Source organism: Fusarium musae, chromosome 7 (genome assembly GCF_019915245.1).
Source record: "Fusarium musae strain F31 chromosome 7, whole genome shotgun sequence".
Classification (NCBI taxonomy): Eukaryota; Fungi; Ascomycota; class Sordariomycetes; order Hypocreales; family Nectriaceae; genus Fusarium; species Fusarium musae.
In genome coordinates this window covers 3,239,113-3,255,451 of record NC_058393.1, presented here as the reverse complement: position 1 = coordinate 3,255,451, position 16,339 = coordinate 3,239,113, and the positions used below count along the sequence as shown (strand labels likewise).

Below are 16,339 nucleotides of genomic sequence, written 5' to 3'. Positions count from 1 at the left end.
TTTCGTGATGTATATTTTTCGTCCAAGGTAAAAGAAGCTCGATGAATGACTGACGGCTGAAAGTAAGCTTGTGTAGATAATGCAAAAACGGGTTCGACTGTAGTCAAGTGAACTGAATGAACAAGTCAGTGTTTGACTTTAAGCGACCTTTGAGGAATGTCTCGCCTCCGGTCCATCCTCCACACAGAGAGTGTTGGCAGCTCATGATATGACTCAGAATCTAACTAAAGCATGCTTCCCCACGATACTAACCCCGCGGGGTATTCACGTGTCATGCATATCAAGACATCATTAGTTCGAAGACCTGGAGGTTGGGCAGATGGAAATACGAGCAAGGGTTGCACCCAGCGCTTAAATTTCCACATTGAGTATCGGACCAGCGTTTTTGTAACCGAACCCCGCAAAGATCCTCAATTCTACCGCAAATTTTACTCGCTCAAGTCTAGTTTGTTCACTGAGCACCAGTCCACAAACGGAAGAATAAGAGTGCCGACTCGGCTAGCGTTACCCCGGAATTCAGCAGTCGGCCCCAGATTTCTAGGAGCCAGAATGCGGAGAAGTCAAAGTCGCAAACAGGCTTTCCGAGCATCGTGAGGTCTTGATTCGCCAATTAAGATGCTGATCATGTATCAAGGCCCGCAGTCCGTTTTGTGTTAAGTGAATTGAAGTGGCTCTTGACATTCAAGTACAAAAGGCGATATGGGGCCCATTTCCACACTGTAGATCTTACAACACATGGTCCGATCTTGCAAACCATCCATTAGCATTTGCCGGCAACCTCATAAATCAAGCACAGTTCACCATTCCTTGGTGACTGAGAGTACATCATGGGCCGAAAGTACCTTGGCGGCTCTGGAGAGAGCCTGACTGTTTGGATCAGTCTCGCAGCGTCAACTGTGCTAGTCTTCTACGGCTACGATCAAGTATGAGAAGCAAGCAGACAATCCTGTAAGACGACCTCTGCTAACAAGACCAACTCATCAGGGCGTTTTTGGTAACATTCTCGTTTCCAAAGATTTCATCGAGACCGTGGGCCATCCTTCCGTCGAGGCACAAGGAACCATGACATCTGTATACAACCTTGGCTGTTTTGGTGGTGCGCTCTCAACGCTATATACAGGTGACAAACTTGGACGACCCAAGACGCTCATTGTTGGAAGTTTGATCATTGCCCTCGGCGCTATTATTCAGGCTACTGTTTTCGGTCCAGCACAGATGTATGTTGGTCGCGTTGTAGCAGGTAAGAACTCGACTCCCATGTTGTCCCTTTATCAATAGAGATTGCTGATACACATGCTTCAGGTGTCGGAACTGGCATGAACACTGCGACTGCTGGCGTATGGCAGTCGGAAACAGCAAAGACTGCCAGCCGTGGCAAGCTGATAATTATTCAGATGGCCAACTGTATCACAGGCTTTTCCATCTCTAATTGGTTGACACTCGGCTTCTCGTTCGTACCAGGAAGCGCCAGCTGGAGATTCCCTCTCGCATTTCAGATCTGTGAGTTCCATTCCAAATGTCCTTATACAATAAAGCCTCCGTTGCTAATTTGCATTCCAAGTCTTCTCTGCCCTCGTCTGTCTTATGTGTCCCTTCCTCCCCGACTCTCCCCGTCTGCTTATGCGCAAGGAGAAACATGAAGAGGCTCTTGAGGTCCTAGCCGCGCTTGAAGGGCACGGTGCTACTGTGGACTCACCCTCAGTACGAACCCAATATGCCATCATCAAGGATATCATGGATAAGGAACATGGTGATGAGTGTACATGGTGGCAGCTCATCACCGGGCATGGTCCATCTGGTGCAGTAAGGAGAATGATTCTCGGCGCATGGATGCAATGTATGAACCAGGTTAGTTCCATTGTTCCCTATCTCCATTACTCACGATTCAATGGTACGGAGAGGGTTAACCAAGAAGTACTAGATCTCGGGCATCAACGTAACTAGTTACTACATGACATACGTCTTCATCAACGCCCTCGGCCTCAGCGAATTTATGGCCCGGGTTCTAGCTGCTGCTGGATCGATCGACTACCTCGTTTTCTCTTTTCTCGCCTGGTTTGTCATTGAGCGTTACGGTAGACGTCAGGTCATGATGGTGTCTGCCGCCGCCTGTGCTCTCTGCTGGACCATCATCTCGATCGCCGCCTCCCAGATCGAACTCGGCAAGGGCAACCGATTCTCGTGGGGTTGCGCCGCCATCTTTGGTTTCTTTGCCTTCTTTGCGGCGTTCGGTATGGGCGTCTTGGCCGTGCCGTGGCTCTATCCTACAGAGGTGAACGCTTTGGCTTTCCGGGCCAAGGGTGCTAGCTTGGCTATGGCATCCAACTGGTAGGTCAACATCGTACCTTCTAACAATGTCTACTAACACAATGGTTTAGGATTATGAACTACATGGTTGCTCAGATTACGCCTCCAGGCATTGCCAATCTTGGCTACCGCTTCTGGGTGATCTGGGCTGTTATCTGTGCTGCCTTCGTGCCGATCACCTACCTGTTCTACCCCGAGACTGCAAATCGCTCTTTGGAAGACATTGACCGCTTTTTCGCTGAGCATCCGGACATTTTCGTCTTCCGCAACAAAACTGCTACTCAGCTCGCAAGGCCTGACGTTTACTTTGAGGCAGATAAGGCCATCGCCGAGCAACAGAAGATCCGAGGCGAGGCGGATGAGAAGAGTATTACCAGTGCAGTTGAGAAAGAGTTTGCTTAAGAGTATAGTAAATCGTTGAGTGAACTAAGTAGATACTGTCTAGATAGACAATGCTATAAGCTCTGCTATCAAGAGACCTATCAGTTCTTAGTCTTTAAACTAGCAGATTCAGTACCGATAGGCAAATACTTGATGTGACTCCATAGTCTGTCAATATACCTCAATCGATGTCATCAGGCACTTTTAAATACAGTGACGACTTCTAGAAATCTCTGAATTAGCTATCATCTTTATGACTCTTTAAGTATAACCGCCACGTTAGGTGCTATAGACATGACGCATATCATACCCTGTACAGAGTACCGAGACTGGGTTTATTGACTTCACGTACTCATTGTCTTCAAGACTTGCGCAACGCATTACTGGTGTGAAATTTCAATACCCCAGCATTGCGGGGTACTAGTGGAATTCCTGCTCTGATCCTGGCCCAAAAGGGGGGCACAACGTAATGTGATTGGCGCGGAAAGCCTGAAGTGGGACAAGCACTTCCAAGACTCCAAGGGCCACAGAAGTTGTGAGGACATTTAGGGTATTATGCCGGGTAAATAGAAACAACAGATCTCATTACACTGGCAGTCTTGTTTATCCGCAAGAGAAATCCCCTACATATATAATAGCCATTTACACATAACAGGACATTACTCCTCGTTTCTCTCGGCTCACTCATCTTGGATTTGTCTCCGTTTGTAACCAACCTGTCTACCAATGCGATCGTACATATCTTCTTTGCTGGTAGCCGGTCTAATGTCTGGTCTCAGTGCCGCGACATCGGCTCGGATGGCCCTAGACATACGGCAGGAGGGAACGTTCAGCAACCCGGTCCTATTTCAGGATCTTCCAGATATAGATGTTTTTCGGGTCGGCTCTGTCTACTACTACTCGACATCCACCTTCGCCTTCTCTCCTGGGGCTCCAGTCCTGAAATCCTACGACTTGGTGAATTGGACGCCAGTAACACACAGCGTTCCCGACGTTGTGGATTTTGGGAAAGAATACAAACTCAATGGCGACAATGACCGCGCTTATGTCAAAGGTGTTTGGGCGAGCTCAATGAGATATCGCAAGTCTCACGATAAATTCTACTGGATGGGTTGCATTCAATCCACTGGCAAGACCTTCCTCTACACGGCTCCAGGGAATGGTGCCGCCGACAACGACGGCGAGAATGACAATTGGGAATGGACTCTTGAAGGGACCATTGACGAGTGCTTCTACGATAATGGAATCTTCTTCGATGATGATGATACCATGTACGTGACATGGGGCAACCGACAGCTCCGCGTTACTCAGCTTTCCGATGATGGGCTGAGCGTCGTGCGTACCGAGACCATTTACGATAGCGGCGATGATTTGTATCTCGAAGGCGCCCATCTGTACAAAACCCGGGGCTACTACTGGGTGTGTCCTACGAAAGTTGCTAGCGGCCAATACATCCTTCGCTCAACTAAGCCGTTCGGCAAATACGAGGTCCGGGAGTTCTGGGATAATCTTTCTGGTCCACTCTCCAACGCCGGCTATGCTCACCAGGGCGGCATGGTGGACACTCCCGAAGGCGACTGGCATTACCTCGCCTTCATGGATGCTTATCCTGCCGGCCGTGTTCCTGTTCTGGCCCCCATCACGTGGTCTGAGGATGACTGGCCATCGATTGTACTCGATGCCAATGGCGGCTGGGGAGTGACATATGCTATTCCGGTTCAGACAAACAAGACTGTCCCAGGTGTCGAACGTCTTGATGACTTTTCCGCGCCAACCTTGCATCCAGAGTGGGAGTGGAATCACAGCCCTGACTCAGAATACTTCGAACTCGGGTCAGACGGCTTGACTCTCAAGACTGCCTCTGTCGTTGGGGACCTCTTTAATGCACGAAACACTCTAACTCATCGCATTACAGGCCCACGATCTGCAGCGACCTGGCACCTCAATATCAGCGGTCTCACCCAAGGTGATCGTGCTGGGGCAGCCATATTCCGCGACGAATCGGCATATATAGGCGTGCACCGAGATACAAATGGCACTAAGGTTGTGTTTGTGAACGAGATTAATATGAACCAGCAGTGGCAGACTGTCAGCAGAGGCACGGTCGCAGCAACAGGTCCCTCCATAGACGCGCACGAGATCTGGCTTCGTGTTGAAGCTGATGTGACCCCAGCTTTCGGTCTGTCTCCTGTGAGGGAAGCACACTTCTACTATAGTCTTGACGGTGAGAGCTGGAAGCAGCTCGGCACATTTGTACTCCATAACAGGTGGCAGTGGTTCACGGGCTTCCGTTTCGCGGTATTTAACTTTGCGACTGCGAAACTGGGTGGCCAAATAAGTGTTAAAAGCTTCAAAAATGCATTAACTTGATGCTTATCGATAAATCTCGGGTCCAGGCCCCGTTATCTCATTTCTATCTGCAGAAGGGGAGAGGTGCTGATCGCCGTCGGAAAGGGACATGGCCGCCGGCCGCTAGATAAACAAACCAATCAAATCTTCTTACAGTAGGCTCCATATCGCCAGATCGGAGGCCGTGGGGTCGATTTGAGATCTGGAATCAAAGATTGACAACTCCGGGGGCACTGTCAGTGAGAGTGTAGCTGAATTGGGTTGGCAGGCACGCGATATGAAGTCGCCTTAATGGTTTGTGAGCTGAGGATTGTTTTTCTGACACGATAAGAACAAGTAAGGCCTTCGAGTTTTAGTCACACTTCAGCGTATCACAGAAGATAACGTTCATGGATCTCACTGGCCAGGCGGTGACAGAAGCCACGAATTAGAGTTAAGTGGCGATAGAGCTAAGCTGGATCCCTTCTGGCTTATCAATAGGTCTTATGATTTATCGATTGGGGGAGATAAGCTTTACAGCGTGTTTGTTTTCGGATATCAACCCCCAGACTCCCCCCATTTAGTTCCCGTTAAAGCGCTTGGCATTTGTCTCCAACAGCTCGGTTTCCTGTGTACTCATATTGATTGACTCGGTACTGCGCTTTTGCTGCCCAGAATCAAGATGCAGTCAGACGGCTCCGACACTAAAAATGGCTTCGGGGTCACTTCCGACTCCGAACCGGGGCAAGTCGGCGCGGTGAGGCGACGACGATTCGGGTTCAACTTTAGCCTCGAAGTCGATCAGGAACCGAGCTCTTTTGCAAAGTCGAAGAATTTTTCCAATGCCGATTTCGACCCGATTCCACCTTCGAAGCGAACCTGGAATTGGGGTGCTTACGTGGCTTATTGGATGGCAGATGCGTGGGCTGTGTCGAACTGGGAAGTCGGTAAGCTTGCTACGTTATTCATAGTCACAGGAAGAGCGCGGATTGCTAATATTTCGTGGCGTAGCCTCGTCAATGATTGCTGTCGGACTGAGTTGGCGAATGGCAATTGGAGCCTGTGTTCTTGGTAACTTTCTCATGGGCATTGTCATTACTGTCAATGGAAGAATCGGAGCTATTGTGAGTCTCTCACTTTGTGAGTACGGCTCCTCATCGACTAACCTGTTCACAGCTCCACACTCCCTTCCCGGTTCTCTCTCGCATGCCCTTCGGCTACTACTTCAGTTACTTTGTTGTTTTGTCCCGCTGTGTCCTTGCCATTGTCTGGCTCGGGTAAGTGCACTTTGTCCTCTTGATACTGCAAGGTGCGTGACTGATAGATGTCTTATAGTGTGCAAACCACGACTGGAGGTCAATGCATGACCGTTCTACTGACCGCCATCTGGCCGAGCTTTGCCAACATCCCGAATCACATTCCTGAATCTGAGGGTATCACCACTGCAGGCATGTGTGGATTCGTGCTCTACTTCCTCCTTCAGCTTCCCTTCTTGTGTATCCCGTACACCAAGGTACTACTCTATATGCCGTGAGAGAGCTGAACATCAGACTGATTATCACAGGTTCAATACTTCTTTGCCTTCAAGAGTATCATCGCCCCGATCGTGTTCCTGGCCGTCTTTGGCGACACATTGCACAAGGCCGGTGGAACAATCAGCCACAGCACTGTGATTTCCAAGGGCACTACCATTCACGGTGCCACTTTGGCATGGGCCTTCTTCAATAGTGAGCGAGGCAGTTCCGGTGCTCTCTTTCATCCTCTAATAACTGAATAATTCAGATCTTAACGGAGTCTTGGGTAACTACTCCACGCTCGGTCTCAACATCGCCGACTTTTCGAGATATGCCAACAAGCCTAGCGCTCAAAACGTGCAAGCCATCGTCATCCCCTTTATCTTCAGTGCGATTCTCCTTTTCCTGCACTCTGTTAAAATTGCTAATTAGTGTCATTAGCCATTGTCGGCCTTCTGGGCATTTTCACCGCAGCTGCTTCCCAATCTGCGTACGGTGAGGTTCTCTGGAACCCCATCGATATTATTAACCTGTGGATGAAATCTGGTTCCTCTGGTGGGCGTGCTGCAGCTGCCTTCGCCGCCATTGGCCTGATTATCGTTACGCTTGGTATCAACATTTCCGCCAACTCAATTAGTGCCGCCAATGATTTGATGGCTTTTGCTCCCCGGTATATCAACATCCGACGTGGTCAGATTCTCGCCGCCGTAATTGGTAGCTGGGCTTTTGTTCCGGTAAGTAAATGCAACTTGTACCTTCGTTGCTACGACATCCCAGTCTCCAAAATTCCGAGCTCGGTTAACTAAATGACTTACTTAATGCTACAGTGGAAAATCCTGGCATCGGCTCAAAAGTTCATCGCCTTCCTCAACGGCTATACGATTTTCTTGGGTCCCATGACCTCTATCCTCATGACAGAGTGCGTCCTTCTAAACCTTTGCGTATGATAACTCTGTAAAGGTCCACTGACTCTAATTCTTTTCCAGCTACTACATTCTCCGCCGCGGCAAAGTCTCGGTCCCAGACATGTACGATTTCCATGGCATCTACCGCTACTCGCAGAAATGGGGAACCAACTGGCGTGCTGTGGTTGCCTTCTTCATCGGCTGCACTCCTCCTCTTCCTGGCTTCATCGATAACATTGTCCAAGCGGGCGGTGGCCATACCGGTGTCTCGCTAGGAGGTCAACACCTGTAAGTCTTATATTCCATCCTGCTCTTAGTCTTATCTATCTATGCATTCTGACTGAAATATGTATAATAGCTTCTATATCGGCTATGTCTATTCTTTTATATCTGCTGGCGTCTTCTACTATATCCTCAACCACTTTTTCCCAGCCCCTGAAAGCATGGTGGAGTTTGCTATAACTGGAGAGGACATTATTGCTGCTCAGGACGCTAAGAACTTGGAAAAGAAGCACGGCGGGTTTTCAAGTAAGGAGTCTGCCTAGTCGCATCCTCATAGTATAGTAGTCAATATAAGTATGTCACGAGTTCCGGAGGGGCTTGGAGAATAAATAGTTGAATACAGTTTTATACTGAGCCTGACACATTCTAAGCTGGCTGTATCATTCATTTCCTCATAGTCCGAAGAAGTCTATCAAACGATTCTAGTTTGGTCCTAACCAGGCGTCGTGCGCTATGTTATGTGCTTATTTCTCAGGGCTCTCGCCCAGGTAGACTGACTACAGGAGTAAATAAAAATACTTGCAGTCAAACATCTGGCTTGATAATGACCTCCATTTCCATACTCTGTCTTATCTCTCTTAATATAATATTAAAGGCTGTAAAGCTCTAAGACCCCTTAAGGCTTTACCTCATATAGATTTTTATAACGTTATTATATATTATATCCTTACGTCAATTATGGCTGAATAACACCCAGCGCTTTGAGGAATTCGTCGGCTATTAACAAGCGATTGATACAAGAATAGCCCACCTATACAACATGAGGGTGTTTGGTAGTTGTAGTATTCTTCTACAGGAGTCTTAAAGGAACTGAGAAGCCCAATAACTTCCTTCATCCAGGGCTTGTTAAGCAGGGAGAGGCTATCCGAGTCTTCATCTTCGATGTCGTGGCAGCTTGGACTTCTGTTTAAGGCTCCCACTCTCGTTGTATTAGCAAATGTGGCATCTACATCTCCTGCCTCCTGGGCAAAACCGCCGGCCTGTTCAGTTTCTATATCGGTCCCAAGCTCTGATGACACCGTCAAGTCTTGAATTTGAGGCACCTTAGCTTGGTGAAGCGTTCTGGGACGAAAGAAATAGTCTCCGGCGTTGATTCTCGTTGAGGGGGACAATCTACCTACTTGGCACTCCATGAGCGCTGTGAGGTTTCGATATTCCTCGTTACGTCGATCTCGAATCGACCACAGGTCCTCCCTCCGGCTTACAATTTTCTTCAGCTCTTCAATCTGCGCCTTAGACTCTGATCTCCGCCCAAGATACTTGAGACACTGTACCCTCCTAGTGGTCATCCATCGTTTCTGTTCAAGAGTGCTAAAATCGTTAATGTTGGTGCCTCTGAGCCTGCAGATATCATCGTAGCACTGGTCAATCTTGTAGAGGACGAAGAGAACGGTTTTCCAGTCACCAGAGTTGAAGTACACCTATATTTTGTCTAGACCAATAACGAGGAATGGTAAATCTGTGTCAGTGCGCCTTAAATCTTCCAATTTATCGTAGATATCAAGTTGACTTTGGGTGTCATAGCGCTGGATTGCATCCCGCCATGTGTGATCAAGAGGGGGTGGATCTTGTTTCTTGTTGGAAGATGCAGTGTTGAGGGCGTGAAACGTGTCCACGAGAGTGTCTATAGACTTGAAAGGTGAGAAGTCCTTGGATAAGCTAACAGAATACCAAGAAATTTAGTATGCATCCTGCAAAGGACCCCAACAGACGTAGCGTACCCTCGTACGGTCTTGAGGGTTCCGCCATGTCTCGGTCAGGTCTAATACAAAACCGCCTCTCTTATAAGCGTGCGTTCCCCCCCAGACATCGGCAAAGGTGCGGAAGGTAGAAGATAGGTCAATATCTGATAAGAAGTTGTCCCATAGATCCATCGTGTTGGGCCTCCGTTCCTCTTCATACGAGAGCTCACAGTCCGTAAGAAACGATATCGACATCGCTATGCTAAATAATCTCTAAAACTCTTAGTCATCTAGACTAGTAGGCACTACATCTTATCTAAGTTAGGTATGGTCGTTACACTGTTAGGCTAATCTTCGATGGCCTGCCTCCTCCAGACCCTAAGGATAATGACGCCGGATCGATGGCCGAAAGGGCCCGGTTATCCTTTCGTTAGGAGTTGATGCTAAGTTGATTTGTAGCAGGGCTTCGTGATATGCACCTCGAATTCCATGAACGTCCAGTAAAGAATTAGATTCGTCTTCAGCTTTCAGTTCTCTTTCCATTGTACCGCTATATTCCTCCATCTCTAAAACTTCAGCTTGGTTGGAATCGTATAAGTCTAGGTGATGGAGAAAGTTATTTCCTTCCGTGCTTGCCAATTCCTTCTCCTTGGAATTTTCTGTTATGACTGGATCCTCGTAGATTGGCTGAAGAGCAATTAGATACCATTTTGTGGAGATTAATGTAGTTATAACTTACACCCACATACATAATGTTCAGCCATGGTATGTCAGGCAGAGTTGACAGCCAGTTGTGAACTCGGTAGTGGAGACTCTGGCAGTCATTTACAACGGTACCTGTAATGTTATCCGATAACATAGGCTCCAGTTGCTGACGGCTTATAAGCGTAAGATAGGATAGAGTACAAATATGTAGTTCTGCCTTTTTATCGAGGTCAGGCGATTCCTTAGCTATAGGACAATATGAAGTTGATGACAAAGAGTTATATAATAGCTTCCGTTCTGGAAAGGTCTCTGAATCCTCCCTTATGGCATTATATATAGTAAAAGGCAGAAGGTTAAAAATAAAGCTATCTAAGGACTTTAGGTTCTCTCTACTAGAATAAGCTCTTAGCTATAAGCCATAACTATAAATAACACTTCTAGCCTATAATTTAAATATTAATACTATAATAATTAACTAATAGCTATAATATAAAGCTAATATAATATAAACTTAAATAATAACTTTTTAGCTAGCTTTAAAAGTATATAAAGCTTTAATTTTTTAATTAAAAAAAGTTAACTTAATATTATAAATACCTTAAATTTTTAAAATAATAGCTTTAATAAGATTAATTTTTTATTAATATTAATTTTACTAAATATTAAATATTAATAATTATATTAATAAAATTATAATTATATTTTAAGTTATATTTATATATAAAGAGATTTTATAAAATAATAATAGCTTTATAGACTTTAAAGATTATTATAAGGCTATTATAAAGTATATCTTTATATAAGATTTTTATTAATTAAGTAATAACTTCTTTATTTAGCTAGCTCTTTTTAATTATAAAACTATTACTTATATAATAGCTTATAATAGATTTCTTATTAAAGTTATTTAAGTTATTTAATAAAAAAAAAAGTACTATTTAAGTTATTAAAATTAAAAAATAAAATAATTTAAAAAGTAACTATATAATTAATTTAGTAAAATTAAGCTTAAATTATATTTATATTTAATATATAAATAGTAATTTATTTATAAAATCTTTTAAATATAATATATAGCTATTAAAATTATTAAAAAATACTAATATATAAAAAAAGCTTAATAGAAAGTTTTATAATAATATATATATTAATACTATTAAGGCTAAGATAAAGGTTAGATTAAAGAAGGTTTAAGGTAATTAAAAGGTAATAGTAGTATTAAGTTTATAAGTTAGTTATAAGGTTAGAAAATATACTTTAGTTTTAACACAATGGTCCAAGGACTTAAAGGCACTTCTTATAACTTAATCATCTTCCAATCCTGGGAATTGGCAAGACAAGCTGCTGAATGTTTATGGACTTTGGGGCCAAGAGTAATTCTAAAAGTCGTAGTAGGACATTGTTAATAGTATTAAAGCGCTTGACTAGATAGAAAGAAATAAAAGTTTAGTAGGCTACTTTGCTATGTTTGTTAAGGATAATAAATAAAATATTTACTGCTTATAGCATTACGATCCCTGACTATACACTTTTGCTCTAGTTATAGCACTAAGCATATTAAGCCCGGTAAAGGTAAGATCCGAGCGCGGGTATCAGTCAGTGATTATAGTTACAGGGCATTTAAGACTAGTAATTCTGAAACACGTCAGGGAGGATTTACAATGATCTTAACTTTTTTCAACAGCTTCCTAATATGTCATTACGCAGAATGACTTCTCTATTATGGGAAATCATCACGGGGGTATAGCCTCTAGGTTTCTTCTTTACTAGATATAGCTGTAGTAATAAGGACATTTCTATTTTATAAGATACTGTTTTTCCAAGAAGGCGAGAATACAGATTAAAACAAAGCCACAAGGTGCCTGGCAAGGTTCAACTCCAGATAACATCTGCTTAAAACACGCTTCTCAAGATACCCTTTTTAATATAAAGCCAAGCCACCGGGTCAAATTCATTCTTACTACCTAAGCCATATCTAGGCCTTACTTGCAGCAATAAATAGAGACTGTAATTAGCTGTTAAAGTTATAGTAGCAATCCGCTGTTTCCAAACAAGAAGGTCACATGCCGCGACTACTGTAGCTGAAAATGTTTATGCAGTGCATTATTTACTAACTCTATTTAGTTTAGGCGGTTTTTTTCCCCTCTGTGTAATCTATATGTGCAAACTCTATTTGGCGCCATTCAATATCAGAGGGTTGAACGTCCCAGGATCTTTCGAGTAGCCGTGCATCACGCCATCAGTCTGTAACTGGTCAATTTAGTAAAGGCGTTCCTTGGCGAGTAAAACTTTGCCCTCACGGAGAGTATTCCAACCGAGACATTCAACCACATTAAGAGGAACACAGACTTGACTCGTTACACTTCTGCCTCAGCAATATGGTTGTCACTTATAACAGTACCAGTGTTTCAGCCACTGAAGAAGATACTAGACAGAATCGTAGCATCGCCGTTAGTTTAGGCCTCTAATGATAAATTTATTGCAATTGGCGCGTGGTATAAAATTATACAGTCCCTGCTGTATTCCTGGGTCGCCTTAGCCCTTTCCAGAAATCATAGCAAATTCAGTATCGAACCAGGACGAACCGTTGAACTACCCTGTACTATTCGGCTCATTCCGGATGATCAGGCACTGACGTGTTTCTGAATGATTCACGCGAGCGATTTTGACAAGCGATTAAGGAAAGCCATAATCCTGACAATTTCAAACATAACAAGTCAGGATATTATAACGCAATAGTTGATTGAAGTTCTAGTTTTTGGAACAGGGGTTTAGGCAAGTTGTTTCATCTACTAATATTATAAGTAATATATAACCCTGGGTATCCCCCTGTTAATAATTAAGAACTGCATTTATTGATAAGGAACCTTTTTAAAACCTTACTAATAAATAAAACCTGCATGTCGGTATTAACTCGATTATATGTCATCGGCCGATTGAGCGGGCTATGAACTCCCTATACCTATAAACATTTAGCCGCGACAGGGGCTAATAAGAGTCATCGGGCCGACAATAGACTACAATTTATTACTATTTTGATTAATCTTACCATGTGGCTCATACGTCAAAGCAGCGATCATAAGTGGTTTTGCCGAAGATTGCGTGTGTAAGCTAACGGATCTGTCGAGAGATTATAATACGAGAGGGTCCTAAATCTTAAGACGACTGAGTAGAATAATCGTAAGGAGGACTAAGCCCAGTCTTTCGAGCCATGATCTTGTTTAAGGTATAGTAACTTCGAATCTATTGTCTACTTAAGCTAGCTTTATATAATAACTTAGAGCCGGTAGTTGATACCAGTGCAAGTTCCTACTATGTAATCAGCTGTGACGCGAGACCCATGGTGTAATGACTACTGGAATATGCTATAGCCTCGATGCGTGGAGATTTGCGGCTCCGTTAGAAGTCCCGACTGGGCGTCCGTTATTCATTCAAGTCTCATGATCTCGACACACATCTCTGAACAACACGTCTCACAAATACAATCTAGACGCCAATGCCCTTTTTCTGGTCTACCCTTTTCCTTTACTCCCTGCCCAGCTCCATTCTAGGATAAAGAAAACAGGATAGGGCTATACGGCGGGCACTTATCACCATCGAATTCGGCCAACTTAAGTTCACTGTTTCTCAGGTCCTGAAAATCCCATTGTTGTTGAGTTGATACTTCACAGTGCAGGAAATGCTGCAAGATGCCCCCGGAGACACCTATGATATCTGCCACAGGCTGCAGCTATAGCAACCCAAAGTTGACTTCACTTCAACGACTGGGGCCATGGTTGGTGACTACTCTGATAAGAGCTCCCCAATGTATTCAAACGGGTGCAACAGTCCTTGTACCCATTCAAAGAAGACCGCCATATCTCGGTCAACCTAGTCTCACGAACTCTCAATTGCGACCCTGGGCGTTTCGAGAGTGTATGAAGCATATGCCTCAGGTGACTACTTAGTATATTGAGACTTTGGCTATAAGCAAGTGCTTTATTTGCAAATAGTGAGAAATAGAAACAAGACACTTGGGCTCTGAGAAGTTTGAGACGATTACTCCCCCATTCAAAGCGCCATGCCCCCAATCACACTAATGGACATATCGGACCTAGAGGGAACGACGATCGATCAATCCATGCTACATTTAGTGCCGGACCTCCAGGAGGTAAAAATCAACAGTAATGTAGTAAAGTTAAATTCTAAAGAGAATAAAGTTCGTCGTTCCGTTGCTGATGAAGAAGGTAGTGCCAGCTTATGCGATCACATAATCTGGGAAAATACACCCACGAATGAAAAAAATCACCGACGTGCCTTATTGCCGAAATCTTTGGGGGAACCTACACTGACTAGTGCAATTGAGGAATTGAATTGCATCTCCCACTTTACGAGTGCAGCAGTTTTACTTATTTGAAAAGTCGTTTGAGAAACAGCTGGAATGTGCCGGGCATCCGAGATGGTTCAGATTCCAGACTCAATGGTGAAACATGACAGCCAGACGGGTTTGTTCTGGAAAAATGCAGTCCACCAATTGACTAGACTTTTTGTGGCGTCGATGTTGGTGTTTCAATCTTAACCCCGGTAGATTGGGGGCCATGTGGAGCACTCTGCTAATTCCCGAACCAAACTCGCGATCCCTAATCAAGATGCAGGGCCGATGAAGATGTAAACACGGGCCACGGTTACGGCTGAACGGCATCTATCCGCGCATACCTCATGATTCAAGCTTCAAATACGCGCTTCAGATATAGTTAGGGAGTGCACTTTGTATATAAGAGAGCCGCACGCTCTTGGCATCGTCTATCTTGTTCTTGGCGTCAGCATTACATTCAGCAGTATACTTCAATTCGTATATACACTTTCTCAAAACTTCCATTCTTTTAAACATTACATTCATTAAACATGTTCTCTTCAACTGTCCTTCTCAGCGGCCTGGTCGCCTCTGTCCTCGCAGCCCCAGCTCTTGAGCCTCGTGCCAGCTGCACTTTCACCGATGCCGCTACTGCCATTAAGAACAAGGCTGGCTGCTCTACTATCATCCTCAACAACATTGCCGTTCCTGCCAAGACCACTCTCGACTTGACCAAGCTCAATGATGGCACTCACGTCATCTTCCAGGGCAAGACAACTTTCGGCTATGCCGAATGGGAGGGCCCTCTCATCTCCTTCACCGGCAACAACCTTCTGATCGAGGGCGCTTCTGGACACTCCATCGACTGCGAGGGTAAGAGATGGTGGGACGGTAAGGGCAGCAACGGCGGCAAGACAAAGCCCAAGTTCTTCAGCGCCCACTCCCTCAAGAACTCCAACATCAAGAACTTGAACGTTCTCAACACTCCTGTCCAGGCTTTCAGCATCAACAGCGTCACCAACCTGGGTGTCTATGGCGTTCACATGGACAACTCTCTCGGCGATTCTCTTGGTGGACACAACACCGATGCCTTTGACGTTGGCTCCTCTACCGGCGTGTACATCTCCGGAGCTGTCGTCAAGAACCAGGACGATTGCCTCGCCATCAACTCCGGCACCAACATCACCTTCACTGGCGGTAACTGCAGTGGTGGCCACGGCCTCTCCATCGGATCCGTCGGTGGACGCTCTGACAACACCGTCAAGACCGTCCGCATCCTCAACTCTGCCATCTCCAACTCCGACAACGGCGTCCGCATCAAGACCGTTTCTGGCGCTACCGGTTCTGTTTCTGACGTCAAGTACGACACCATCACTCTCTCCAACATCGCCAAGTACGGTATCGTCATTGAGCAGGATTACGAGAACGGTTCTCCCACTGGAACCCCTACTGCTGGTGTCCCCATCACCGATGTCACCATCAACAAGGTCACCGGAACTGTCAAGTCTAGCGGAACTGATGTCTACATCCTTTGCGCCAACTGCAAGAACTGGACCTGGACCAACAACAAGGTCACTGGTGGAAAGACCTCTACCAAGTGCAAGGGTATTCCCTCTGGTGCCTCTTGCTAAGTTTTGAGTCTGAGTGGGGAGAAGTACACCAAAGTTGTGTAGAACATGACATATAGCTGGTACTATCTTCTGTTGTTTCTTCTTTGTATATATAGGCTATAAGTTAATACTATTCTCTGTGATGCACAGATAGGCCTTATCCGTTCACGGCATGTGATACAGTCTTGCTTATTTGTTAGTTGACCCGTTCTTTTAAACGTACGATGTAATTAATTAGGGTAGCAGAAGCAGGCGAGTAAACAATCAAAGCTGTTGAGGCGTACACTCGTAT

At 45.0% G+C, this 16,339-nt stretch overlaps 4 protein-coding genes across 4 annotated transcripts; all 4 read left to right on the top strand.

Moving 5' to 3' along the window:
* Positions 1-827: 827 nt before the first annotated feature.
* On the top strand, positions 828-2,709 carry J7337_010190 (uncharacterized protein; the record flags this gene model as incomplete). Its single annotated transcript, XM_044827776.1, has 6 exons — positions 828-923; positions 985-1,240; positions 1,303-1,500; positions 1,562-1,848; positions 1,922-2,328; positions 2,379-2,709. 6 exons carry the CDS (start codon positions 828-830, stop codon positions 2,707-2,709), a joined length of 1,575 nt encoding a protein of 524 aa, XP_044678370.1.
* A 744-nt stretch (positions 2,710-3,453) lies between these two features.
* On the top strand, positions 3,454-5,026 carry J7337_010189 (uncharacterized protein; the record flags this gene model as incomplete). The annotated part of the gene is made up of 2 exons (XM_044827775.1): positions 3,454-4,912; positions 4,956-5,026. The coding sequence occupies 2 exons, from the start codon at positions 3,454-3,456 to the stop codon at positions 5,024-5,026; spliced, it is 1,530 nt and encodes a 509-aa protein (XP_044678369.1).
* A 1,196-nt stretch (positions 5,027-6,222) lies between these two features.
* On the top strand, positions 6,223-7,980 carry J7337_010188 (uncharacterized protein; the record flags this gene model as incomplete). Its single annotated transcript, XM_044827774.1, has 8 exons — positions 6,223-6,293; positions 6,352-6,529; positions 6,581-6,761; positions 6,799-6,918; positions 6,972-7,264; positions 7,358-7,449; positions 7,517-7,723; positions 7,794-7,980. 8 exons carry the CDS (start codon positions 6,223-6,225, stop codon positions 7,978-7,980), a joined length of 1,329 nt encoding a protein of 442 aa, XP_044678368.1.
* Positions 7,981-14,988: 7,008 nt separating this feature from the next.
* On the top strand, positions 14,989-16,110 carry PG1 (Polygalacturonase 1; the record flags this gene model as incomplete). Its single annotated transcript, XM_044827773.1, is given in 2 exon segments — positions 14,989-16,054; positions 16,070-16,110. The coding sequence occupies 2 exon segments, from the start codon at positions 14,989-14,991 to the stop codon at positions 16,108-16,110; spliced, it is 1,107 nt and encodes a 368-aa protein (XP_044678367.1).
* Between the last annotated feature and the right edge of the window lie 229 nt (positions 16,111-16,339).